General features: G+C 55.9%; 1 protein-coding gene and 1 pseudogene across 7 annotated transcripts in view; both read left to right on the top strand.

The window, feature by feature from the left end:
- The window catches only part of LOC118356978, a 52,047-nt pseudogene extending 50,520 nt beyond the window's left edge, over nucleotides 1–1,527 (top strand).
- SCN5A (sodium voltage-gated channel alpha subunit 5) overlaps nucleotides 1,216–26,799 on the top strand; it is a 98,584-nt gene continuing 73,000 nt past the window's right edge. For 6 of the 7 annotated variants that reach the window (XM_027582855.2, XM_027582860.2, XM_027582861.2 and 3 more), the window contains exons 1-3: nucleotides 1,216–1,353; nucleotides 17,191–17,505; nucleotides 19,878–19,996. In XM_027582855.2, coding sequence (XP_027438656.2) covers nucleotides 17,233–17,505; nucleotides 19,878–19,996 — 392 coding nt within the window. In that variant the 5' untranslated portion in view covers nucleotides 1,216–1,353; nucleotides 17,191–17,232. Of the gene's footprint in view, nucleotides 1,354–17,165; nucleotides 17,506–19,877; nucleotides 19,997–26,799 lie in introns of all 7 variants that reach the window. The other variant, XM_027582856.2, reaches the window with a different exon arrangement.

Genomic DNA, 26,799 nt, shown 5'->3' with positions numbered 1-26,799 from the left:
TGAGCTTTCAAACCCAACACCTTGGTGCCTTCTGAGACACCAGCCCCCATTTTGCCCTCCAAGAGCAATTCTTTGCATCTTAGAGCTTTGAAAGGTGTCAGGAAAGTAAAATGCTGTTGGTAATGAAGACAGCTCTGGGCAGTGGCCACTGTGCAGAACAAGGCATACCATCCCTTCCAACTCTGTTACTGGCCTGTGGGGGAAATCTGGTAGCCTGTTTTGTTTTTGAAAGTGTGTTCCTGAGCATGTTTCCTATGGGTCAGCCTGGGTATGTGAGCAATAGTTTATCAGTGTTCCGGTCTCTGTGTCCGTGTGTGAGAGGCAGTGTCTATCTCCGTATCCACATGTTTGAGTGTCCCTGTGTGTGTAAAGGTGTACATTGCATGTGCCCCAACAAGGTGTATGTATGTGAGCATGTGTGTGAGTCCATTTCAGTGTGGGTGTCTCTGTATTTGTTAGTTGTGTCCTTGTTTCTGGTCTTTGTGAGTGCAGGGTCTACTATTGTGCAGAATTGTGTGCTATCCGAGATTCTCTTGCAGAATGTGATCCCATGTCAGTGTGTGCCTCTGTGTCAGTGGATGCGAGTCTCTGAGTCATGTATCAGAGTTTGTCAGAGTGTGTCTGCCTCAGTGTGTGTGTCAATGATGTGTCTGCCTATGTCCATGTGGGTGTCTGTGTCAGTGCCGGTGTGCGTATGTCGAGTGTGTCTGTGTCAGCCTCAGGGTATGTCAGCATGGTTGTCTGTGTGTGTCAGTGAGCCAGCATCAAGGTATGTCCGTGTGCTCTCCGATGTAGGGTCCCCAGGTCAGTGAGGATGCCTGTGTGTATTCTCCGGTGTGTGCCGGAGTGTGTGCCTGTCCGTGTCCGCGTGGGTGGGTATCTGTGGCGAAGCGTCCCTCTGTCGGTGAGTGTGTACCCCTGCGTGTGCCCGCGTCTGCGTGTGTCTGTCCGTGCCCGCGTGGGCGGCTGTCTGTGGCGGGGCGCCCCCGGGTCAGTGTGGGGGTGTGCGCCCCGGCGGGTGCCCAAGGGTTCACCCTCTGAGCGGGCGGAGCGCCACGTGCGGAGTCCGGGGCGCGTCGCTCTGGGGCGGAGCCAGCCCGGGGCCCCAAGCCCCAGGCCGAGCCCAGGCGGGGCCCGCCCCCGACCCCGCCCCCAGCCCGAGCCCGCGCCGCCCGCCGAGCCCCGGAGCCCGAGCGGAACGGCGGAGCCGAGACGGCGGCGGCGCCCGTGGGATGCGGGGATCGCGCCCCCGGGGCCGCTGAGCCTGCGCCCAGTGCCCCGAACCCCGCGCCGAGCCGAGTCCGCGCCGAGCCTCAGCCGCCCATCCCGGGGCCCGGGCCGGGGGACCAGCAGGTGAGCGAGCGCCCCCGCGCCCGGGAGCCCCGGCCCGGCCGGAGCCCCCTCCGCCTGCCGCCGCCCAACTTTCCTCTCCCCGAGGGTCGGAGCCTCCAGCCTCTGCGCACCCCCTCCCCTGCCCCGGGTGCGCCCGGCAGTTCCCTCCCCCATCGCTGCCCCCGAGGCTGGTAGGGGGAGAAGAAAAGGTGCAGAACCGCCCGGCTAGAGGGGATTCCCCGGGGGGGAGGGGGACGTCTGTAATCGCCGTGCGCCCCCTCCCCACCTCTTTCCTTCCGGGTTTCCCGGTGCGCTGTCGAGGGCCAGGGGAGGAGGAGCTGCGGCCCCGGCTTCCCGGCCGACCCTGGCGCAGGCTCCGGGCGGGTGTGGGATTGGGACCCGGATTCCCGAGGCCGGAGACCCCAAGGTCAGAGCGGCGACTAGGCGCGCAGTGAGTGTGGTTCCAGAAAGCCGGGGAGCCGACCGAGAAGGGCTGGGAATGGGGGAGGGGGCCAATCACCCCCTTTCTCTGGGCCCCACTGAGCGGTCCTCTAGGGGTGTCTTCTCTGGGACCGGATCGCTGCCCGTCCTGACCTGGGAAAGATCTCTGCGCCCTGAGGGGGCAGAGATCTAAATGTGTCCTATCTCTGCGCGCTTCGACCACGAAGAGATCTCTGCCCTCTGACGCCCTAACGGGCCCGCATTTGATCTCTGTGCGCCTTGAAGGAGGAGAGATCTCCTTGTGCTCTCAACAAGGGAGATCTCTGTGCGCTGGAATTGGAGAGAGTTCCCTGCCCTCCTCGCTCTCGCTCTGACCCGGGCAGATCCACTCGCCTTGACGGGAGGGAGGTGGCTTTCATCCTGTGTTATTTGATCATTTATTTGGTGGCACGGGGAGGAAGTGGTTGTGCCTAGCCTTGTGGAGGCCGGAGGTGTGGAGAGCCGTGGTGGGCGGGGGGAGGGTGGGGGGATGGGGGGGATGCTGGGGACAAGGCCCTGGCCATAGGCCCGCCTTGCAAACACCTGTTGGAGGCCAGTGCACTGATGAATTAGGAAGCCATGGCTGAGATTGGGGCAGGAGTCAATCTTCTCTCCTTAGAGCCTTGAGACCAGTCCCAGGAGAGCAGGATGAGTCTCCTCTTAGGGTCCTGGGCTGGCATTTCATCCCCCCCACCTCCTGCTGAGACCCTAGTCCCCTTCCTTGGTGAGCCTGGACAGCGCGGTGGAGACAGGGACACCATATGACCCCCACCATGTGGCAGCGCTTCAGCCCTCTCCCTGATTCCCAACAAACCCCTCAGGATCTAAAGGGACCCGGCGTAGCAGAGGCCCAGGCCACTGGGAGCCCAGGCCCTTGCAGCTGTCCTCAACTCCATCTCCTCACCCTCAACTCCTCCCAGTTGGAATTGGGCAGGTGCACGTGAGTGGGTGGTAATGGAGCTGGAAGGCGGAGTGAGGGTGGCACAGGCTGATAGCTCAAACCATGCTGCAGTCACAGGAGCATCGGGAGGGGAGGGTCAGGGGACAGCCAGACTGTGGAACACAAATTTGATGCTAGAATGTCCAGGCCTATGCCGAAATGAGACCCATTGAACTTTTAATCTACTCCTGTCATCACTGCCACATTGGACAGGAGGAAACCGAGGCTGAGAGTGGGTCAAGGACTTATCCAAGGTCATCTAGAGAGTCAGTAGATTTGGTGCACCACTCAGGATGAAGATTCCTCGAGAATTACTCCCTGGGGGCCAAAATGACCTAGGACTGACCAAAGAGGATCTGAGCAGAAAGGGAACAGGCTCTGGGATGCCGAGAACCAGCATTCTGCCCCATGTGGCCCGGGCAGCTGCTGTGCCTCTGGGGTGCTTGGCCCGTCTCTGTGTGGTGATCAGAGCTCCTCTCGAAAAGTTCCAGGATTGACTCACCTCGGCTTGAAGACCGAGCTCGCAGGAGTGGTGGGAAGCACCAGACACAGCTGGGAGTTGTGGAGCAGAGAAGGCTGGTGCCCAAGCAATCCCGGAAGGGAGTCCTGGGAACATCCTGGGACAGTGGTCAATGGCAGTTTCTGTTCTGTTCACAGGAGGCTAGTTCCCGCTGACCCTTGGGAAAGTTATTGGAAAGATAGGCAGTGATAGAAGTGTGGCTCCTTAGCCCACTTGAAAGAGGAATGATTACCTTCAGCCAAAGGAATCAAGAGTATCTCTCTAACAAAAATAACCATCCACATGGGTTTTGAAGGATGAATAGGAGTTTTCTAGATGGAGAAGTTGCAGTCTAGCCATCAGGACCAGCATGTACGGCGCAGATTTGTGAAACAACACACTTGTTAGTTCAGCGACCCGTTGGGTCTCATGGTGTGAGGGAGGGAAAGAGCAGCAGCTAAAGCCAAGGTCACAGTCACGGGGGCCCTTGTGAGCTCTACTCAGGAATTGGGAATTTATCCTCAGTAATGGTACTAAAAATAGCTAACATTCACCGAGTGCTTTCTGTCAGCCAGGCATGGCACTAGTCACTTTATAAGGCTCATCTCATGGGTCTTTGCCTCAACCCAGGAGGTGGGACCATACTAATGGTAGTATTGCAGGGGGCAAAACTGAAGGCCCAGAAAGGTCAAATAGCTCACTCATTGTCACACATCGACTAAGTAGCAGGCCTTGGGTTTGAGCCCAGGTGTCAGTATTTCTGTTGTAGGCTATATTCCCCTGCCAGTGAAGACCATGAGTGCCGTCAGAAGTCTTTCAGTTGAAGGAGAAGAACAGTCAGGTCACCACAGGTGGTGGAACCTGTGGCATCCCAACTTTCTTCTCTGTTCGGGGTCACGCCACTTCTTACATCCCTAACTTTGATTGCTCATTAAGTGAGAGTCCCCACCGCCCTACCACACTGTGAGAGTGAAGTTTAGGTTGGCAAGCTTGATAAAGAACAAAGGAGAAGTGACAGATGTTTCGGGGTTCTGATTGGAACCGTTAGAACTTCCAGAGAGAGATGCCAACATCCAGCAGTCAGTTGGAGGGGAGGGTCCAGTGTTCAGGCAGGAAACCGGCGCTGGAGGTGGAAACTTGGAATCGTCTGCAGAGGCTGGCCATGGGAGCCATGGCAGTGAATTAGATTGTCCAGCAAGAGTGCAGACCAGGGGTCCTCAAGCCTGGCCACATTAGCATCACGTGGAGAGCTTTTAAAAATTGAAAAATAAATTTAAAAAAACGTATGCCCAGGCTCCACCCCCCCAAGGTTCTAATTCACTGGACTCCAGGGTGAGGCCTAGGCATCAGAAATTTTGAAAGCACCCAGGTGATCCTAATGTGGAGTAGAGGGTGCAAGGGAACAGGGTTGGTCCAGAGCCCTGAGGTCTGTTCCAACAATCGAGGCCGAAGAAGTCTGCAAAGGAGGCTGAGAAGGAGCAGTCAGAGAGGTGGGAGGCGAGCCAGGAGTGGGAGGTGTCACAGAAAGCAAGGAGAGAGCATGTCCTGGAGGAAGGGGAGTCTTCTGTTTCTTTTCTTTTTGCTGAGACTGAAGAGGATGTGTTCTGAGAAGTTCATGCGTAGATCAAGAAGAACGCATAATTTTAAAACAAGTGTCCATTAGATTGAGCAACAGTGAGGGTGCTGGTGGCCCCTGGCAACAGAAACTTCCTTAACACCTACAGAATGTGGTTCCCAGCACAGATGGTTGTTGAATGAATGAATGAATGAATGAATGAATGAATGAATGAATGGATTGGTGAGAATGGAGGCAGTTTGGAGTAGGTTCAGGAGTGAGCAGGAGGTGAGGATGTGGAGACAGCATGTGTAGACAGCTCTTTGCAAGAGTTTGATGGTTTAAGAGGGGGGAAGGAAATAGAGGGAAGCTGGCCAGGGTGGAGTCAAGGGGGCGTTGTAGGGAGAGCCCAAAGGGGACTCTAGGCATGCGTGTCCATGCGGTGCACCCATGGGCAGTACTTAGGGGGAAAATACTTTTCCTCACAGTGAGCAGCCAGAGGTCTGAGTTGAAGTTGTGCCTCAGAGGGGGATTTTGATGGCAGGAACTGTGATTCCTCCTGGGGGCGAGGGACAGGAAGGGGCAGAAGGTCTTGCTGTGAGAAGAGAAAAGTGTTCCAGAAAGCAGTGTTTAGAGGCACATTGAGGTCATCTAGAGCAGATACCCAGGAGTAGAAGGGTTAGGGGAGAACTCCTGTGGCAAAGTCTATGAAGGAGGCAGAGAGAGGGGAAGGGATGAAGCCTGGGGGCAGCCTGTGGACAGAGGCTGGACGCTGCAGAGAGCAGAGCAGGCGTGGGGGTTTACAGAGTAAGCCAGGACTGGATGCCTACTCCCTTCTGCCACCCCAGACTGGCCTGAGGTGGCGGTCTGAGGCAGAGTTCAGCTTGGAGTGGTGGGAGAGAGCCTGGATAGGACATTCAGCATCTACTCTGTGCTGTAGAAGATTCTAGAAGGTGTACAATTCAGATTCAGTAACTGATCTCATGACGTTTACATACTATTGGGGAAAGACAGACGATACCACTAACCAAATAGATACAGAAGGTAATTTTAGATCATGACCAGGGCTATGAAGGAAGTAAAACAGGATGATGAAACAGGAGTGACCCAAGACTGGCTGGACAGGGAAGGCCTCTTGAAGGAGGGAACTGAACTGAGACCTGAATCACAAGAAAGAACCAGGGGCGCCTGGGTGGCTCAGTTGCTTAAGCAGCCGACTCGTCGTGAGATCTCATGCGTCATGAGATTGAGCCCAGCGTCAAGCCCTGCGTTGAACCCCTTGTAGGGCTCTGCACTCAGTGGGGAGTCTGAGTCTGGGAGTCTGAGAGAGAGAGAGATTCTCTCCCTCTGTCCTGCTGCCCATTCACAGGTGCACGCCCTCTCTCTCTCAAACAAATAAATCTAAAAAATAACAACAACAACACAGGGAAGAACCAATCCAGAGGAAATCTGGAGAAAGAATGTCTTATAAAGAGGAAACTGCAAGTGCAAAGGCCCTGAGGCAGTGACAAGCTCCTGAGGCATGGTTGGCTTCTGTGGCCAGAGCAGAGAGAATGACGTGGAGATGGAGAGGTTCCGTGCCTCAGTTTCCAACTGCCACCCTTTCCATCATCTGCCCCCTTCACACTGCCCCTTCTGTTATGCACGGCTTATACCCCTGCCTGGGGTTGGCAGTGGTTCCTGGGCATGAGACTATTTTTAGACACAACTCTTCTCTCCGTGGGCCTAGAACATACCGTGTCTTTTTAAGATGGGCAATATGGAATGGGTGCTATCTGTAGAGACCCTACGTCAATTCTTGGGGCCAGGGACCCTCAAATGGGGGAGGGAGTCCAGGAGCAGGCTTTTCCGGGGCAAGCACCACAGCGGGCTCAGCACTGGAGCCATGTGACTCATGGACTCTTTGAAACTTGTGTCACCTCCCCTGCCAGGCCACCCTCACCCCATCCCTGCAGAGTCACGGCCATGGGCTGGGGAGCTGGGTACCCACAGCGTCCCCACCTCCAACTTCATTTCCTGGAGGAGGATCTGGTGTGCCCCAAGCCCAACAGAAAATTTAGTGGTTATTGAAGCTAGAGTCCAGTGGGCCAGTTCTATGAGTCTCTTTTGTCCATTCTTCACTCTGTTTACTACTCTGGATAGGCAGAAAAGTATACCAAGGACCCTCAGGGCCAGAGCACAGGCTGCTCAGGACAGAGGAGATGGATGGTTGGAGTTGGGGCCTCAGCATGCACGTGCCCGTGGGTACGCGCGCGCACACACACACACACACACACACACACACACACACACACCGGTGGAGGTCAGTGTGGCCCAGAGCTGCCAGGGGAGGGTGCCTGGAGGAGGTGGGATTAGAGAGCCCAGCCATGGCAGATGCACAGAATTTGGGAGAAGCCAGAGGGATCAGACTGCACTCGCGGGCCGGTTGTGGGAAGAGAGCATTTATGCCCTGCAGCTGGAGTTCACTTCTTTCTTTCTCCTCTTCAGTTTCTTCTGACTAAATCTCCAGGGAGGCAGTGGGAAGTCGCACCCCCACAAGGGTGTTAAGCAAGTGAAAGGACAGAGCCACTCTCCTGGCAGCTGGGTGGGCACGGGAAGGTCCCTCAGCCACTTGGAGATCCCGCCGTGCTCATCCCCGGGACGTGTGCTCCCCGCCTTACAGCCCTGGAGGCGGGGGGGTGGTGGGGGGTAGTGCTGGTCAGCCTCTGGGCTCAAGGTCACTCGGGCACAGGGGCGGCGCTAAGCTCAAGGCCCCGTTGCCCTGGCCCCACCCAGGCCTTGCCCAGGCAGCCCCCGTGCTTTCTGGGAAAGGATTTTGAACAGAAGAAAGGCTCTTCCTGGCATCAAGAGGGTGGTAAATGCCTTTCTGGCGGGTATTGATTCCTCGAAGTCCTGTGTGAAGGAAGGGCCTGGCTCAAGAGGCAGCGTTCAAAGGGATGGCAGGGCAGGGAGAGGTTTGGCTGGAGGCGCTGATTTCAGTCCTCGGGCTGCATTAGCCATCCCTCCATCTGGCGGGGCTGGGAGAACTAAGATGGGCCGGGGGAGGGGGGGGAACATCAGACCATGGGAGGGACCGGCCCGGCCCCATCAATACTTCCTGCCTGGCCATCAAAGTCCCAGCCTCATCGACCGGGGCCAGTAGCAGGGAAGGGGTCCAAAGAGCCCCTCTGAGCCAAAGTGCCTATCCTCTGCTGCCCAGCGAGGCTGCCTGCCTCGGGACCCAGCCCTGGGAAGAACCCCAGCCCCGGGAAGAACCCCAGCCCCTGAGTCTACCCCCACCACCCCCAACCAGAGGACACCCAGCTGGTGTGGGGGTGCGGGGAGGCAGAGGGCCAGAGGCCTGCCCACCACAGCCAGAGTCGAGCGAAAGAAGGCACAGGACCTGGGTCGGCCATTTGCAGCATCAACCCCGCCGCCTTTGCCGCCGCCACCACCGCGGTGGGTCGGGTGCAGCACAGACTGCCAGTTAAATAAAGCGACAGCTAGTTGCTAACAAAAGTGGAAACCCAGGGAAAGCCCCCACTCGCTTGCTGAGCTGGGTGCCTGTTAGATGTATAATTGCTGAGTTTCTGTTTCAGGAAATGTCTGAGGGAAGGAGAGAAAAATACTCCCTAAGGATCCCCCGGGGGCAGCTGTCCCCAGAGATAGCTGGACTTCGGGTCCTTTCCAGTCCTCGCCTTTTATGATTGAGTTAAGGACGTGTCCCCAGCTGGGTCATGTGTGGTCACAGTGCATTGAAAGGGAACTCGGATGGCAGTCACCGACAAATGCAAAGTAAAAGTCTCAGAAGCATTATGTCGAGCAGGAACATTTGACGCAAACAGTCCATACAGTATGCTTCTATATATGCGAAGTTCTAGAACAAGCCAAACTAATCTATGGTGATAGAAATCAGAAAAGTTGACCGGAAGGGGACACTAGGGAACTTTCTGGAGTGGTGGGAATGTTCACTATCTTTAAAATCTGTGCATATCGGGGGAAAGGATTGCAGATGTGCCCATACTGTCTCATAGACACTGTTGTGGCATGGATTTTGTGTATGGGTGGATTGGCTTATCTCTCTCCGGGGGCTAAGGGACCCTAAGCCTCCCAGGTTTCTCTAGGGCACTTCTGTCTCCCTCTGTGCAAACAGTAGGTGCTCCATTAATGCTTTGGTTGCCATGGCATCAGTGCACAATTCCCTTGCGAAACCTTTTTTTTTTTTTTTTTTTAGCCCCGGTGTTGAGAAGAATGAGTTGGAAGAAACTGGGCTAGAGACTTAGGATGCTGATTGCTGTCTCGTGGGCACCTGTGTGCCCTCTGGGTGCTTCCTGGGCCACAGGTGGACACCTTTCTGGCCCGACTGTGTGTAGTGTGTGGGTATAGATGGCCCACGGTCTGAGGCAGCAGTGCCCTGACTGACTGAGCCAGCTCTCTGACTTCTGAGTTCTGTGGTCGCATAGTGGATTCTCCGGGCCCCCATCCTGGAGACCCGGGGCCCCTAGGCAGCCCTGGGCCTTAATTTCAGCGCCCCGGCATAACATTACAGACCCTTTGTACATGGGGCAATAAACAGGTTTACAAGGCAGACTCGGGCCTGGAGGGAGGAGAATGTCAGGCGCCCTGTGGAGGGGGCCCTGAATGACCTGGGGGGGTTGCGGTTTCCCTGACCTGGCACCAGCAACACCAGGGAACTTGAGATGAATGAGCCGCTTCCAAGCCCCCAGAGGGCCCTGTCCCTACTGTGAGGAAGGAGGAGTTTGAAAAACCAGGGGTTTTGGCTGAATCCAGGGCTCAAGACAAAGGTGCCCCCACCCCATTCCAGCTCTCCCCTCAGCTCCTACCCCAGAGGGAGGGGCCTGGTCTCAGGGACCCCATTTTATCCTGCCTGGGGAATCACTTAGGCAGTGCAAGCGGGTGGGGTTTTCTTGTCAGCTGAATTAGCCTCAGCTTCAGCCCGAGTGTTGGAATAAATGAGATGCAAATGCATGTAAATGAGGGCATCCCCGGCTTCTGGGGTGGGCGTGTTCGCCTCCAGAAGGGATTGGGGGGTGGAATTCTGCAGGACTTCCCCAGATTGCTGGGGGCTGGGATCCAGACTGGAGAAGGAAAGCCCCCTCGGGACCGTCCTCCCCAAAGATCGGGCTCCGGACTGGACAGAGTTAATGCCTGTGCAGCCTCAGAGGAGTGGAGCCTGCAGGGAGCCGGTTAGCTGAGGCCCTGCACAAGGACATGCCAATGTGCCTTTGATCTGGGAGCAAGGACCTGAATGCACAGGCCACGAGCACCAGCTGGAACCCCCACTGAGCCTTTGTCCAAGCTGTTACCCTGGGAGAGCCAGGACTGTGCCCATAATTGCCTGGGCTGGAGGGATGCTGTCCACCCCTCCCACTTCCCCCTCTCCCCCACCCTCATCCCAACCTGTGGCTCGAGCCTGCACAACCACCCACAGCCACTGCCCCAAACCAGGGTGGCCACTTTCTGGGCTGCTGAAGACAACTCTTCTTCAACTCGTGCCCACCCCCTCCCCCCCCCCCCCCCCCCCCGCCGCTCCATTTCTCTCCCCTCCCCCACCCCCAGGCTAGCCTGAGGCCCAGCCCAAAGCAGGTGGAACTCTGTAAGGGTTTAGGGCCCAGCGGCAGGGAGGGAAAGCCATCCAATAGAGATATAACGCAAACTACACATGCGAGTCACATATGCAACTTTAAAATTTTCTAGTAGCCACATTTTAAAAAGTCAAAAGAAACAAGTGAGATTAATTTTAGCATTTCATTTAACCTGGTATATCCAAAACATTATCAGCGTAAATTATAATCAGTGTTTAAAAGTTAATAATGAAATAATTGACACTCTTTACCGTAAGAAGCCTCCAAAATCTGTGTGGACTATACACCTCTGGATGGGCACTAGCCACATTCTAAGTGGTCAGTAGCCATGTGGGCTGGGTGGCTACCCTGTTGGACAGGGCAGTTCAACAGAGCCAGAGCTTGAGAGAAAAACTGCTGGGGAATCATTTCTGACAGGGAAGCTGCTGAGTCTCTGGGCATTGGCAGAAATCGGCCAGGTCTCCCTGGGAGCGTGGGCACAGGCAGGTCGGCTGGCCAGGCTGCCGAGACGGAGGACCAGCCTCGGGGGAGGCCAACAGGGCGGGACTCCCAGCTTTGTGGTGGGGATCACAGACATGCCCCGCCCGTGTCACAGGTCGACCTTGCCCCTTCCTCCCCACCCTCTGTGCCAGCAGAGGTAGGAGGTAATGTAATGCCTTGGTGAGACCTGGGTTCAGACAGACTGGGGCTTGCTTACTTAACCTCGAAGCATCCAATTTCCCTTTGTAAAACAGAGAATAACCTCCCCTCTCCCTAGAATTGTTGCAAGCATGAAATAACAGTGATCACAGCAGCACTTAGAGCTGTCCCAGGCACATCATGAGCATGTGATCCTGCTGGATTGGCCCACCCAGCTCATGGCCAAGAAAACCAAGGCCCAGAAAAAGGGGGCTTTGTGATGTTGTTCTCCAGGCTCACAGCGTGAGTTGGTGGCTGGGCAATAGGAAGGTTAATCTGGCACTCATTCATTCATTCACCGGGCCCTTAGAGGCACCTCTGCTGGGCCAGACTGCTTTGGGAGCTCAGGGCACAGCCGAAGGGAGAGGCAGATGTGGAAGTAAATCACTTCCATCCTGTGATGAAGTGGGTATGGGAATGCAAGTGTGCTGGGAATGCAGAGAAGGGAAGGCCAGCCAGGCAGGGAGGACTGGGGTGGGCAGTGAGACAGGTTTTTTAGAGGAGGATCCTCTGAGTTGGATCTCGTAGGAAAAAAGTAGTGACCACAACAACCACAATAATGAGAGCAACTGGCATTCATTAAATACTTCCTGTGTGCCGAGCATGTGCAAGTATTGATGATCTATGCCTCAGATTATTAACCCCATTTTACAGATGGGAAAACTGAGGCGGAAACACATCAGCTAACTTGCCCAAGTACACATGGCAATAAGTGACCAGGACCCAGTCCTACCCAGGCAATCTAACCATGTCCCTATCCCACAGAGAAACAGAAGATCTTGCGGAGAGAGAAGTAGGGAAGCCAAAGACGGAAGCAGAACCGGGCACAGGGCTGGGTTCTCTGGCCCAGGGCATTTCCTCATGGCCCATCTCAGCAAGGCTGAGTGGAAATGTCCTTACAAGCCACCAAGGAGTCTCTTTGGTGATGGCTCGTCCTCATCTCCCCATCATCACCTGTTGATTTAGGATCCATTACCTTGGGAGGAAAAATGTTCTATGAAGTCATTTGTAGGACCATGTACCCAGCGGGTGCTGATTACATGTTCACTGAATCATTCGATTAATAAAATGAGTCTATGAATTGAGGTGTTAATTAGTTTTAACTCATTCTCCTCGAGGAAGAAATGAATTCACTCCTGCTGCCCTCACCTCCAGCTGTGGGGAGTGAGCCCTGGCTTCATGGGCACCCACATGCTCTCCCTGAGCCTCTTGCTGAAGGACTGAGGAGCAGTGGAAGGCAGGGCCATGGGGCAAGGGCACAGGGGAGCTGAGTCTCCAGGGCGGGAGAGAGGAGCACGGAGCAGAGGAAGCGGTAGAGATTTTCTAGGAAGCCTGGGAACCACTTCCACAGAGCGCCTTGCATAAATTTACATGGCAAAGAATATTCTTTGCATGCTGTGTTCCAGAGGCTGGGATTCCAAGGCGACCAAAATGCTAGAGGTGACTCAGGACGCTGGAGCACGCCTGCCTTGGGATCCGGGAGGGGAACAGGCAGGAAAGCTCTGCAAGGAGGGGTTAGGCTGGAGTCCCGCCCCTCTTCACCCCTCAGGTGACCGACCTTTCTGGTTTGTCTGGGACCAAAGGGTATCGCTTCTCAGGATTCAGGAATCTTAGTGCTGAAACCAGAGAAGTCTGGAGCGTCACTCCCCAACCCTGGACAGTACCCACAGCTGCACTCTGGTCGTGTTGCACATCATGGCATTGTAACCACCCATGGATTGAGCACCAGCTGTGTGCCCCGTATGTTCAGGAAAATCTGAAGGCCAGCTGACGAGACAAAAAGGGGACAAGTCCCGAGGCCTCCGGTTTCTGGTGTGGACAGTCACTATTCTCCCTCACGGCATCTCCACCCTGTTGTGAATACCTGTATGTACAGGCCAGAGACTCAGAGGAGAAGGGAGCCGGCCCTCCCCTAAGAAGGGGTTTTCAGGCTGTTTGGTGAAATTGGACTCACCCCAGGGACTATCAGGCAGCAGCCGTGGCCAGGAAGCAGGCAAGGGCTGGATGTCCAGAGGAGGGAGGTCGGTGTGGGTAGGCAATCGTAGAAGGTGTCCTGGAGAAGGTGGGGTGGTGAGGAGAGCCTGAGGTGACCCTGCCATCGCACAGGGCCGGGGACGTGCTTCGGAAGTGGCTGGGCCAGGGAGTGGTAGAGCTGCAGGATGCAGGGAAAGAAGGAGGAGGCCAGTGGCCGTGAGGTCAACATGGCCCCAGCCGGGCGACGAGGTCTGCGCCTGGGCAGTGGCATTGGGAGTGGAGGCTGGGATGTTGGATGGGGGTGGGGGCATGTAGCCAGTGTCAGAGGAAAGGATCGGGAGGAAACAGTTTGAAAAGCAGGCTTCACAGTTTGCTTCACTGGACTCTCGGGAGCCAGCAGAACTTTGGGAGAGATGCCCCCAGTAACCAGAAACTGATAGACTTGGGACAAGATGGGTTCGGGGGCCCCTTGAGCTTGAGTGAGGCTGCACAGAACAGGGGCAACTGGGCTGGGCCGGGTGGTCAGCTGGAAGAAGCCGTTCCAGCCCAGGGAGCAGCTACAGGGCTGATGCAGACAGAGAAGCTGGCCTGGACAAGGAGAGAGATTTGTGGGGGTGCTGCTTCTAGAGGAATGGTCTTGGAATCAAATCAGGCCCAGGCTCCCCCACGTGTTGGATCTGTACAAGACTGAGACCTCCTGTTCTTCCCCAGCTAGAGGTGGGGCCTTCCCCGGAGAGCTGGGGGCCTGACTTCCTAGGCCTGCGGGGGTTGGCCGGGCCTGAGCCTGGAGTGTCCTCGGGCCACTCCCAACCCCTCCTTACCCTGGCATCACCGGAAACCTTGCAGCCAGCGCTCAGCCAGTCTCGGCCACAGGCAGGGCATGGGCCCTGAGCTGCTAAAGGAAGAGCAAGGCCAAAGCCAGGTGCAGGCAGGGAGAGAACAAGGGAGAAAACGGATCCATCCTGCCCGCCCACCCTGCACCGCCTGCGGGCCCAGAGACAAAGGACACTCTTGACTGGTTTACTTTGGAACCTGAGGCTGCCTGGCTGGTGGGCAGCGGGGAACTTCATCTGGTTTCAGAAACCACAGAGTTCCAAGGATTCGGGGGCTCTACTGGAGGCCACCAGGGATAAGAACCTTCCTCAGACCTAGGCCCCCAACGTCACTGCTTCTTTATTAACGTGTGAAATAACAAGATCTGACAGCGGGTCTAACAAGCATTGTAATTGTGAAGTATCAGTGAGCATTCATGATATGAGATACTTGGGGCGCCAGTCACGGAACAGGAAAATATCAGCAGGTTCTATTGGTCACAGGCACTGTTAACGCTATCATTTTTGCTGCCTGCATTCATAATTGAGGGAAGAGCTCAACTGCAGTTAGAAGTTAGTAAGAATGAGGAGCAGTTCCTCCTGCCCCGAATTCTTTCCCATCCGTCCAGAAGGCCGTTAGGAACCCCTGAACTCTACAGACAAGCGAAGCTATCTCTGCCTGTGGCAGTCGGGAGAGTGGTTGCCCCTGACCAGGGAGGGTAGTTGGCGACTGGAGGGGAATCCAAGCGTGAGGGACGGGGGACAATTTTTTTCTTGACCTGGGTGCTGTTACCAGCTGTGGTTAGTTTGCGGAAATTCATCCACCTGTACACTTAGAATATGTGCGCCAATCTGCATGAATCATTGATTTCAATACACATTTTTAAACAAGTGTATTAGAACAGATGTATATGTAGGTGTGAGCGTGTATGTGCATGCACATTCTCTCTCTCTCTCTCACACATACACACACATGCACACACACCCCAGTATATACCGGTGAGCCTCTGCATGTCCATGGGCATACACGTGTCTCCCTTGCAGGACACAGATGGATACGGTGAGACAGAGAACACTATTTTTAGGAAATAATTCCAAACCAAAGAGGAGGCTTCCTGATTTACTTGACTAGTGATTGCTGATGGTGGAGAGGGTTGTCCTACAAAGGGCTGTTGTCATCCTGGCTGGCTTTTTTTCTTTTTTCTTTTTTCAATAAAGACTAATGACTTTACTGTTTTTGTAAAAATAATACAAGATCATCCTAAGTAATTCAAGCACTAAAGAAAAGTACAAAAAAGAACATGTAACATGACCCACATTTTTACCAGCGAAGAAAAAAAATCACCATTCACCTTTGGTGACGAGTGTCACAGACACTTTTCATGTTCGCTCAAAGATGGAAGCTAGACAGGGACATGCTTTTAGAAGATGGGAACCTGGGGCGCCTGGATGGCTCAGTCGTTAAGTGTCTGCCTTCAGCTCAGGTCATGATCCCAGGGTCCTGGGATCAAGCCCCGCGTCGGGTTCCCTCCTCCGTGGGAAGCCTGCTTCTCCCTCTCCCACTCCCCCTGCTTGTGTACCCTCTCTCGCTGTGTCTCTCTCTTTCAAATAAATAAATAAAATCTTAAAAAAAAAAAAAAAGATGGGAACCTACTCCCTCACCTGCTGTTTTTAACAAAAATGTTCCTTTACCTTGACTTGAATGAAACAGAGCAACAAGATCCCAAAGGACAGAGTGGTTCTTAAAGTGCTAGGTCCTAGGACCTCTCCTCTGACTTCCCTTCATACCTGCCTTGCTGCACTTCCCTGGAGACAAGAGGTGCCCTTTTGAGGCCTGGCTGTGTTATGCTTGCTCACTGTTTACTTGTCACCTGGCCAGGTGCCTACCTCCCAGCAATCCTGGGCCCGGGCCTGGGACCTTTGAGGGCTGTGTGCAAGGGTCGGTGTGGCGGATCGCTGGGGTCGTTGGTGACATGTTTCACAGGAGTGAGATCAAGGCAAAGTCTGCCTTGGGTTGACGGAAAAGGATTCTGTCCTGGCGGAGATCTCCAACAGGTGTCCACCCTGCCCTCTTGAGCTGGTGCCCAGCCATTCCTGGGTTTGATGTGGTAATTAGCCATACTGCCTCCCCCTTCCCGGGGGTGTTGCAGTCAGGAGCTGTGCCTACCACATCCTGTTTTGTTGGGACAGTCAGGAACACATTCTTTGGTCTCCATGTCATAGGCAGAGCGTGTTCACACCAGGTCCTGGATCATTTGAGGCCACTGGGGCCCACATTCTCCCAGTTGGGCGTCATGTGCGTGTGCTGGTCAGACACCCTCGTGGATGGTGGTCACTGTTTTCTGGTTCTGCTCTCACTTGGGATCAGCCCTCATTTGTTCGGATTTGGGAAGAGGGGAGCGCGTGGAGAGGTGAAGAGCCTGAGATGCTCCATCTGAGTTTCCCATCTTTGGAAGAATGTTCACCTTGGGGGTTTGCGGAGGACCCTCCCAGCAGGGCATTACTGCACTTGTGTGTATACCCAGTGCCAGCATTTGGACGACAACTCCAAAGTTGTGACCCTGCTCTTTCCAAAACCCCGTGGCATTTGCCTGGGTATCACTCGGCAGACACAGATGCCCCTTCAGTTACCAGACATTGGCACCTCCATGCCCCAGGGAAAGTCTGGGCACCCTCCCCCTGTATGCACATGGTGCTGTGGGGAGACAGACAGAGTAACTCTGTCTTTGGCCCCACCGCCCAGGCTGCATCTGCCCAGAAGAAAAGAAGCCCCGTGTTTGGGCATTGGCCCAGAAGGCCTCTGGTCACCTTCCACAAGGCTCCAGGGTTTCGTATAGAAGGGACAAGCTTGAGAGGAGGGATGGCACTGGGTACCTTCTAATGCCCTTCCCTCACCTACATATTCTTCATCATGCCTTCCATCATTCATTTGTTCAGGACCAGCCTTGCCAAGGCCCTGGGATGGAAAGATGACAGGTCTCAGCCCTGCCCCAGGGAGTGTCCCTCCTAGTCCAGAGAGTGTCAGCACCTTTGTGGGAAGTGTCTGTCGGCTTGGTTCAGGAACCCACAGGTGCCGGTGTTCACTTTTGTGTTGAGTGTGTGTGTGACACAGCCACTCTTGCCTAGTTGTCATCAAATGTGCTCAGTGGGATGGGAAAGGGACTCTCCTACGGGTCCCCACGCAGAGCCCACAGCCCGGAGGACATTGGGTTTGCCCAGGCCAGCGTCGGCCAGGTGTGCCTCTGGAGAGGTTGGGAACTGTGGCCGGGACCGTCTCTGCAAACCTCATCCTTCCCTCCCCCCCGCACAGCCCGTGTTCTCTGGCTTCCCCACAGGCCACGCGAGGACTGCCTGTGCCCCAGAAGCAGGATGAGAATATGGCAGACTTCCTGTTACCTCGGGGCACCAGCAGCTTCCGCAGGTTCACCCGGGAGTCCCTGGCGGCCATCGAGAAGCGCATGGCGGAGAAGCAAGCCCGAGGCTCGGCCGCCTCACAGGAGAGCCGGGAAGGGCTGCCCGAGGAGGAGGCTCCCCGGCCCCAGCTGGACCTGCAGGCCTCCAAAAAGCTGCCAGATCTCTATGGCAACCCACCCCGAGAGCTCATCGGGGAGCCCCTGGAGGACCTGGACCCCTTCTATAGCACCCAAAAGGTGACTGCCGCCCACCTCCCTGCCCACGCCTTCCTGCAGCTCCTCTCTCAGCACAGCACAGAGGGAGAGGGCCTCGCCTCCATATGGGGCTGCGTTCGGGGCGGGCTCCCTGGGCTTTGGGGGAGTGAGTCATTGGGGATCTATATTCCGATCATTTTCATTTTATTCCAGAATAAAAGCCAGAATCACGCAGCCTGATATGGTTTGGTGTTAGAAGAGAAGGAGCGAGTAGCCACAGTTGAAATGTTGCCTCCTTGTGGAGTGCCTACTGTGGGGGTCATCTGTGGTTAGACTTTCTGCGAGGTGTATGATCTGGAGTTGGGCCCTAAGTCCTGTCCAGGGCTCCAGAGCACAGCATGTGGTCCCCGCTCCTACTAGGGACAGTGCATTGCCCACACACTTGGGCCCAGAGGATTCACTGGGCCTTGGCTGTGCCTGGATAGCTCAGGCGGGGGACCGCAGCAGCAGCTCCTGGGCCTTGCAGGCTGGCAATGGGACTGTGAAGGCCAGTGGGAAATCTGAGATCTTGGGGGAGGGGGGGTTGTTCTGCCATCGTCCTCCTGAGTGTAGGGAGACGAAATAGCTTTTGTCCACTAGGCAGGGTGACTCAGGCTCTCTCCCAGCAGGGATTTCCACCCAGGAGGTGGGTTCCCCCATCTGGGTGCCCTGCCCCGGCCCCGCCTCTCAGACCACAGGCACACAAGGCTCCCACAGAGGCCTGGTCCCCGGCTGGTTGCCCACACTTCTGGGCCTCGCTGCTGGAGGAAGGCGGGTTTACATTTGGTGGAGGCCTTTCCCCAGAAGGCCAGGTACTGAGGAGAAGGTGGCTGCTCACATTACTGCAGTCAGTGCCGGGGCTGGGGAAGCACTGGAGGGCAGACAGGGTCGGTGCCCACAGGGCAAGTGTGAGCATGCGGCTGGCAGTGTGAATCCTGTGTGTCTGTATCACTAGGCACCTGAGTGTGTGTGTGACCGTGCCTGTAGTGTGGTGCACAGTGTCTCCATGTGTGATGGGAGTGGGTGTGGTTGTGAGTGGGTAAAGGGGAAGCCCACCCAATCTACATGCACAGGTGGGAGAAGAGACCTTGGACCTGCTTGTGCTTTCCCCTGGTTCAAATGACGAAGGTGGGGGTGGGGTCAGAGGCTGGAAGCTGGGATTAGTCAGGGCAGGTGGGTCTAGGTCATGGTTGGTCACAGCTGGAAGTAAGAGTCAGGGTCAGGGTTAAGGTCAAAGCTGGTGGCCAGTCCAGCTTTCAGGCGCAAATCAGAGAGGCAGCTACGTTAGAGTCGGCTGGGACAGGCAGAAGGCATGGCAGGAAGACCCAGTTGAGGATGGAGTCAAGGCTGGGCTGGGTCAGGGACACTGGAAGCAGGCGGGGACACTGGTGTCTATCCCTGTGATCAGGAATACTTGAACCATGGCCCAGGTATGACTCTGGCCTCTAACCTTTTGTCTCTCCTTGCTGACCCCTGGCCACACTGCCCCAAGTCCCAAAGGGTGACCCAGGCACCACAGCAGAACTTTTGGTCCTGATATACCCGGTCAGCTTATCTCCCCAGCTCAGATTAAATAGAACTTTGTCTCACCAGCTCAACCTTTGGAGAAGCACAGCCCCAGAGCAGTGCCACCTCAGCTGTGCCAGCCTTAGCCTGGGCAGCTGGGGATAGACTGCTGTCCTCCAGGGCCGCATCTGCACGGGGCTCAGCCTCCAGCACCCCCTATCCACTCCCATGCCCCGTTGTGCTGTGTGGACAGCGTCTTCTGGAAGCTTGGGGAGAGGGTCCACCATGGGCTGCTCAAGATCCTCCTGGGGGAGACACCAGGTCATCTCCTCTGGGGTGGGGTAGACCTGACACCTGCCCTGGACCCCGAGACAGGGCCTCAGGGAAAGCTTCTCTCTCTGTGGGCTGGGGTCTGCCTTTTCCCAGCCCTACTTCTCAGCTGTTAGTCTTCCCCACTGACCCAGCCCCCTCATTAGCCCGTCACTCCCAGCGGGCAGGGAGGGGTCAGAAAGGAGAAGGGGAAGGAGAGGGCATCAGCCAGGTCCTGGCCTCTGCTGTGAAAACAGCTCGGCTAGGATCAAGAGAGGTCCCTTCCTGTTAGGACTGTCATTTTGAAACTGACCTGAGTCCCACCCAACCTGACATTCCCCTAACCTTGACCTTATCCCACCACAGCCACGGGCAGCACCGAGAGGGGGCCGCTGACCTGCTCTCTTCTTCCCCTCCCCCTCTCTCTGTCCCTCTCTTCCTCCCACCCCGCCCCTCAGCCAGGGCTCTAGGGCTCTGAGCCAACAACTGCCCCCCAAAATCCTCTCTCCACAGGGGCCGAGGGGCCACCGCCCCAACCTAAAGCAGCTCTCTGTTCACAGACCTTCATCGTGCTGAATAAAGGCAAGACCATCTTCCGGTTCAGTGCCACCAATGCCTTGTATGTCCTCAGTCCCTTCCACCCTGTCCGGAGAGCAGCTGTGAAGATTCTGGTTCATTCATATCCTTTGCCGTGAGTCTCTGCTGTGTGTCTCCTCTAGGTTCCACGTGGGGGTGGGCAGGGCGTTCGAGGCGGAGAGTGGTGCCGGTCCCTGAGGACCCGAGCAGCACGGTCATCACCTAGTGGCTGGTTGGAAATGTAGGGCTCTTGGACCCCACCCCAGACTGCCAACCAAGCATCTGCATTTCAGCAATATCCCAGGGGATTCTTGGGCACATGGAAGTGTGGGAAACCCTCTTCTTGAGTAGAGAAACGTCCTAGAAGCCAAGCTCCTGAGGATCCCAGAAGACAAAGAGGTCTGCCAATGACCCCTGGCTCTGCTTCAGCTCCCAAGTCCCCTCCCCCTGCCTCCCCGTCCCTGTGCAGGGACCTCAAGCTGGGCACGGGGGCTCAGCCAAGGAGAAACCACTTCCCAGTAAAGAGGCCTCTGGTTTATTCACACGTGGGCATCCTTCGAGGGAAGCAGCACTTGCTTTTTGATTAGGTGTTGACAAAATGTTTGCAGTTTCAGAGTTATCTCAAAGAACTCTGGTTAGCGTTAAATTATATAAACGGCAGCCTAAAAAAGCCGCCGGCTGCGGAGGAACACCCTGGGAGGGCGGCAGTGTAACGGGACAGGACTGGCCTTTGGGCCCTAAGGGGGCCTCACTCAGGCCATGGGACGGGGGACAGGGCGCCAGCACCCAATCACAGCTGTTCTCCGGACTTCAGCAAAGGGGCCCCACAGATGGGGAGGCGGGGAGGCGGGTGTCCGGATGCAGTCGGAGGCATCTGTGTCTCACGGTGCCGGCCTGGGGAGCCTTCCTTTGGCTGGCAGCTGGCTGGGCTGTTAATGGAATCAGTGCCGCTGGGCTCTGCGGAGTGATTAACTGTGGGCGTAGCAGGCTGTCCTCATAGAGCCCCCCATGGTCCCCTCTCCGTTCCCCACTCTGGATGGACCTTTTCGAAGGCCAAGGCAAAGACCCATTAACCTCTGAGCAGGGCAGGAGGCTTCAGGAAAAACAGCTGCCCCGTGAGGAGCTAAGTCACCGAGACAGATGCTGACAGCTCAGGGGCTTTCCCCGTCCGGGCGAGGATGAGGGATGTCCCTTCCTGGCTCCATTTCACCTGTGCCCCAGTGCCCTATCCTCGCCCCAGTGCCCGATCCTCACCCCAGGGGTTAATCGGAGGAGCTCAGTGCCAAATCTGTTATCTGCATGCAGACACTCTCTCCCCTCCTCCAGCTCGCTCCTGCCTTTCTCCTAGGATTCGCTAGATGTGTGCGTCCAGGGAAAGTGCCACGTGCATCCCCGACTGTGGCAGCCGCGGGGTGGTCTCTGGGGTGGGCAGACACCGAGGGGAGGGGCTCCGTTCAGGGAGCAGCCTGCCGTTCATAGCTACGTCCTACTTTGTGGGGTAGAGTCATTCTAGATTGAATTTTGAGCTATTCTGCAACTGTTTCTAAACCCCCTGTAGATGCTGGGCACTTTGCCGAGCACCCTGGGTGTATGGCGCTGAACAGGACCCTGTCCTTGCCCCCTTGGGAATTGTACAGTCCCCTAAGACTGATAAGACAGCTACAGGAATAGTTGTCATTCCTGCCAGCGTGTGGGCACAGCCTGGTGAGGACAGAGCAGAGGGAGGAGGAAAGGCCGGCCTCCTCGCTAGCTCTGAGCTGGTCTCCGCCTCACTCCAAGGGCGTGGCCTCCCTGAAAGCATGCTGGGCCTCCCACCTGGGGCTTCTCCTCCAGGTATCTAACCAACCCAGCACTGTTTGGCAGCCATGGCAGCCCCCAGGGATGCAGCGACAGCCCCAGGATTCCTGCAGGGCCCTGGGCTGGGCCCGGGGTGGGGGTGGCCAGATGAGGCCAGGGAGGTGGTTGGGGGCACTGGCGTCCGCAGCCTGACCAGAGGGTCCATTGAGCAGTGGCTGAGGCCGTGCGGTGCTGCTGGTGTCCCCCCATGCCCCCCGCCCTCCGCGGGGACGACCGACCCTGAGGCTTCAGAGCCGGCCTGTGTCCCCTAGGGCAGCTGCCCCAGGGAGGTGGCTTGCCATGGTTGAGGCCCTGCAATGGGCTCCCAGGGGCTGCCTCGATCATCCTCGGCTGCCTGGGATTGGGAGCACTCTGCTGGTCCTCAACAGCGCCCCTTAGTAGGCTGGGGGGGCAGTGCGGGAGAGGAAGGGTCTAGATCCTCGGGGGTTTGGGAGCAGCCCCTCTGCGCCCTTGGAGCCTTGCCATTCAGAGTGTGGTGCACAGACCTGTAGCAGCAGCAGTGTGAGGATCTTGTAAGAATTGCCGAATCTCGAGCCCCACCCCAGAACCTGCATTTTCGCGAGGGCCCCTCCATCCGAGCACACACTGCCCTGGGCAGTTGTTTTCAGGTGTCGGTCTGTGAGGGTCACCTCAGGCTCACCTGGGCAACTTATTTAAAATGAAGATTCCTGGCCCTTTCCAGACCAGAAGCTCCAGGGTGAAGCCTAGGAATCCACAAGCTCTCTGTGTGTATCTCTTTTTTTCTTAATTGAAATATAATTCACATACCATACAGCTTATCGTTTTGAGACAAACAACTGAGTGGATTTCAGTATATTCCTACGGTGGTGCAACCATCACTGCTATCTAATTCCAGAACATGTCATGGCCCCAAAAAGGAGCCCCGTGCCCCTTAGCAGTCACTATGAATTTTGAATGCATACCCATCTCGTGGTTTGAATAGTGAACTTTCACTCTGCTTACATTCTTTTGTGTTGTGGTGGAAAAAAAAAAAAAAACCCACAGAACATAAAGTTTACTCTCACGACCATTCTTAAGTGTATAGTTGAGTGGTGTTTACTATGTGCATATTGTCCTGCAGCAAAGCTCTAGCACTTTTGCAAAACTGAAACTCTGTACCCGTGGTTGGCTTACATTTTCATATCCATTCAGACACCTACTGAGCCACGCATGTGCGCCCTTCTGTGCTCGGCCCTTTGGAAAGGGCCAGGAGGCAAAGACAAACTGAGGAAGGGGCAGGAGGGTGGACCCTGCTCTCAAGGAAGAAAACCCGCTCACTAGCAATGATGCAGGCATTCACAGCGACCTGCTGGCGAGTGCGCCGTAATTCAGCTCAGCTTTGCTCTGTGCACCACGCTTGTACTGCATCCCTGGGAAGTGGCCTAAAAAGTAAATATGGGTATGTAGAATTATTTTTTCCAATGTATTTTTGTTATAATCCTGCAGAATGTGTTCGTGCCAGGATTAAATAAAAGAAACCAACTGAATTCCCAATTCTACTGCAGTCACATTCAGAGAGGCCTCACGTTCACGCCGAGAAGCTTTCTGCCTTCCTGGGTGCACAGGATCTGTTCACAAAATCCTCCCACGTTTCTCTAGCAGATTCAAATGGGCAATCAAACCACATGTTTGTGTGTGTTTGTGTGCGTGTGTGTGTGTGTGTGCATGTTCATTGAATGGCACAAATATATGAAAATGCCCCCCACAGCATCCCTTCTGTTTGCAAGGTTTTTGGTTTTTTTTGACTCCTCGGGATCCGAAGACAGGCAGGCCAAGTTTCAGGCAATCCCCACCAGCCATGCAGGCAGTCCTTGCCGGCATTTTAATCATGAGGCTGGGAGTGGGTGTTTGGGGACAATAACACGACAGGAGTGAAGATGTTCAGCTGAGCTCAGCCCTAGAGAGCTGGCCTTTGCCTCTGCCCACACATGGGGCCAGCTCAATCATTGGCCTGAAACTGCCAGGCAGTGCAAACAGGTGTGTCCTGTACGGGCCTGGAGTGCCCTTGACTCATCTCTCCGGTATTGGCTGCCTGCTGGGCTCCATGGGGGACATGGGGATGCTTTGAGCAGAGTCACATGGACTAAAGACACCTCTAAGCAGGAAGAGACCACACACATATAGGAGTGACAGAGAATAATGGAAGGGCCGTCTTCAGGGTGCGGAGAGCCAGGCAGGGCTTTGAGCAGTCAAGTGGCCGAGGGTCTAGAGTTGGCTGCACCTCACCCTAACCGGTTGCTGTGTCTCAAAAAGCCAGAACCCAGGCAGGCAGCTCCTGTCTTTCCCCACCGTGGGACACAGGCCCTGGCTAGCAGCACTTAGAAGGGCTCTCTTCTCTGGCTCTTCCCTAAGTTTTGATGCCAGAGTTCAACTCACCTCAACTCCAGCTGAGTCTTTTGGTCCAAAGTAGCCTGTCCACACTGCTGTTCACTGCCCAGGGGCCTTTTCTTCGCTCTAGTGAGAGCAGTGAGAGGGGTCTCCCCAGTCAGCCCACCTTGCTTCACCGTGACCAGCTGCACTGATGGATTGCTAAAGGAACCCTGCCCAGCCTTAGGTGCCTGTCTAAATGCCTCCTCCAGGAAGCCTTCCTGCCCAGCCAGAGGCAGGTCTGGTGTCTCATAATGTCCCATCTTGGAGTTGTTCACATGCCTCCCTGTCTCCCACCCAGGGCCTGGCGCACATGCTCCTTAGGTTTGTTCTAAAAAATGACAATTTCATTCCCCGGCGTCCCGGCCCCCAGGGTGGCAGTCTGCACATACTTTACAAAGCCCTTCACTCATTGGTTTACTGCCCTGTGAGTGGCAGAGGCCAAGTATGGGGTAGCATTTCCCCTGAAGCAGTGTGACTCGCCCCAGGCCTTTGGTCTAGAGGCAGTGGGCCACCCCTTGGTGTCATCATGCAGAGACAGTGCAGCGGCAGGGCTCAGAGAGGGGGACCTGTGCTGGGCCAGCCGGGGCTCAGAGCTGGGCTGTGCCGTTGACCAGCTTTGTACCGAGAGTCTGTGGCCCCTGCAACAAATCACCACAAACATAGTGGTTTAAAACAACAAAAATGTATCGCCATACCGTTCTGGAGGTCAGAAGTCCAAGAAGGTCTCACTGAGCTGAAATCGGGGTCTCGGCGGGGCTGTGTTCCTCTCTGGAGGCACTAGGGGAGACTCTGTGCCTAGTCTTTCCCAGTTTCTAGAGGCTGTGTGGATTCCGTGGCTTGTGGCACCCCCATGTGCAAAGTCAGCGACTGCTGGTGGAATTTTTCCCACAAGCAAGGCTCTGATACCAACCATCCTGCCTCCCTCTTTCGCTTAGAAGGACCCTGTGCTGACACTGGGCCCACCTGGACAATCCAGGGTGATCTCCCATCTCAAGACCCTTAATTTAATCCCATCCACAAAAGCCTTTTGTGCTTGTCGGGGATGAGGATGTGGTTGTCTGGGGGTTGGGGAGGGAGGGCTGTTATTGTACCTGCTATAGTAACTTCCAGCCTGACCTTGTGCCTCAGTCTCCTCGTGTACAAAATGGAGACAAAGTCTCCCCCCTCCATAGGGTTGTTGGGAGAATTGAATTAGTTAATGGTTACAGAGAGCAGAGCCTGGCACCTAGGAAGGGCTCAATAAATATTTGCTCTTAGGGTCATTACTTTCATATTTCAGAAATCACCTGGGACCCGCAGTAGCGGATCTGGGTCGGGGGGGGGGGGGTATTGAATAAAGCTGGTTGAGGGTCAAGTTAGCTGTCTGCCCAGTAAGGACAGCCTTGGCACAGAGCCTGGGTGCGTGTGTAAGGGAGAAGGGAGTAGGCTCAGCCATGGAGACCTGCCCACAGGCAGAGGGATGAGCAGCTCTCCAGCTGAGGGACAGCCCCCCTCCCCGCTGTACCCGGTGCCTGGAGAGGTGGGGCAGCTCTCCAGCTGAGGGACACCTCCCCCCCCCCTCCTCCCCCCCTCCCCCCACACCACATGCCTTGAGAGGTGTCCTCCCACCAGGAAAGAATCAGGACTTCCTGGAGCCATGGACTCTGAGCTGAGCAGCTCTGCTTTAACTAAGGGTGGTTCCCAAAGCCTGATCCTCTTTCATCTCAGGTGAGAAAATGGAGAATTCATTATAGACTGGGGGTGGGGCTTGGCAGGCTATTTCCTTTTCTTCTCCATTCCCTAGAAGGAGGACTAGAAGTGTGGAGGACACACACCTAGATTCTTTGAGAGGCCTCACTCCCCTCCCCTCCCTTCCTAGCTGGGGCAGCACCTACACTCTCCCAGAAGTCAGCACCCCGGCTAGGCTGACGGCACTGGTCTCCCCCTCAGACCCGAGGCTGGAAAACCGCGGAGCTCTGCTAGGGAGGAAAGAGGCAGGCCCCTAGGGCTCAATTACTTCAGCTCCCTGGCAGCCTGAGGGAATCTCAGGCCGGCAGCTGCTGTGCACAGGGCTGGGGCCAGGGCCACGTCGTGAGCCTGGGGGCAGCCGCAGGGGACAGGAAGCCCAGCCTTTTTCTTGGGCTGGGGAGGGAATTTGTGAGAGCAGCAGAGTGTCCCTGTTCTGGCTCAGGCCCCTGGGGGGTGCCCTAGTCCCTACACGGCCCAGGGTCTGCCCCTTGCTCTTCTGTAGGTCTTGCAGAGGTGACAGAGGCTGTGGAGGTTAGTCAGAGCTTCGTCCAGCTTGAAGCAGCAGAGAAGTAGCCAGAGTCAGGGATGAGCCAAGGCCTGGGGCAGTTCAGTTCAAGGCCAGGGGCCCAGGAGGATGCCCAAGACACAGTCCCAACATCTGAAGAGCTCCCCTTCTGGTGGGGAACAGATGGGCATTACCGCTTAGGGAGCAAGGGCACCCTTAAAGAGAGATGCCCCATGCCCTGGGGGTGCAGTCCCCTAGGAGTCAGAGCAGGCCGCTCAGAGGGGGTGCTCCTGCTCAGAAGGGGTGCTCCTACCCAGAAAGGGTGCTCTTGCTCAGAGAGAGCGCTCACTCTGAGGGGGTGCTCCCGCTCAGAGGAGGTGCTCTTGCTCAGAGGAGTACTCCTGCTCAAGGCTGGGCGGGGGGTGCCCCTGCTCAGAGGGGGTGCA

The sequence above is a fragment of the Zalophus californianus genome, chromosome 1 (assembly GCF_009762305.2).
Source record: "Zalophus californianus isolate mZalCal1 chromosome 1, mZalCal1.pri.v2, whole genome shotgun sequence".
In the NCBI taxonomy this organism is placed as follows: Eukaryota; Metazoa; Chordata; class Mammalia; order Carnivora; family Otariidae; genus Zalophus; species Zalophus californianus.
The sequence above is the reverse complement of the archived record's forward strand: the minus strand, read 5'-3'. Positions and strand labels throughout refer to the sequence as shown.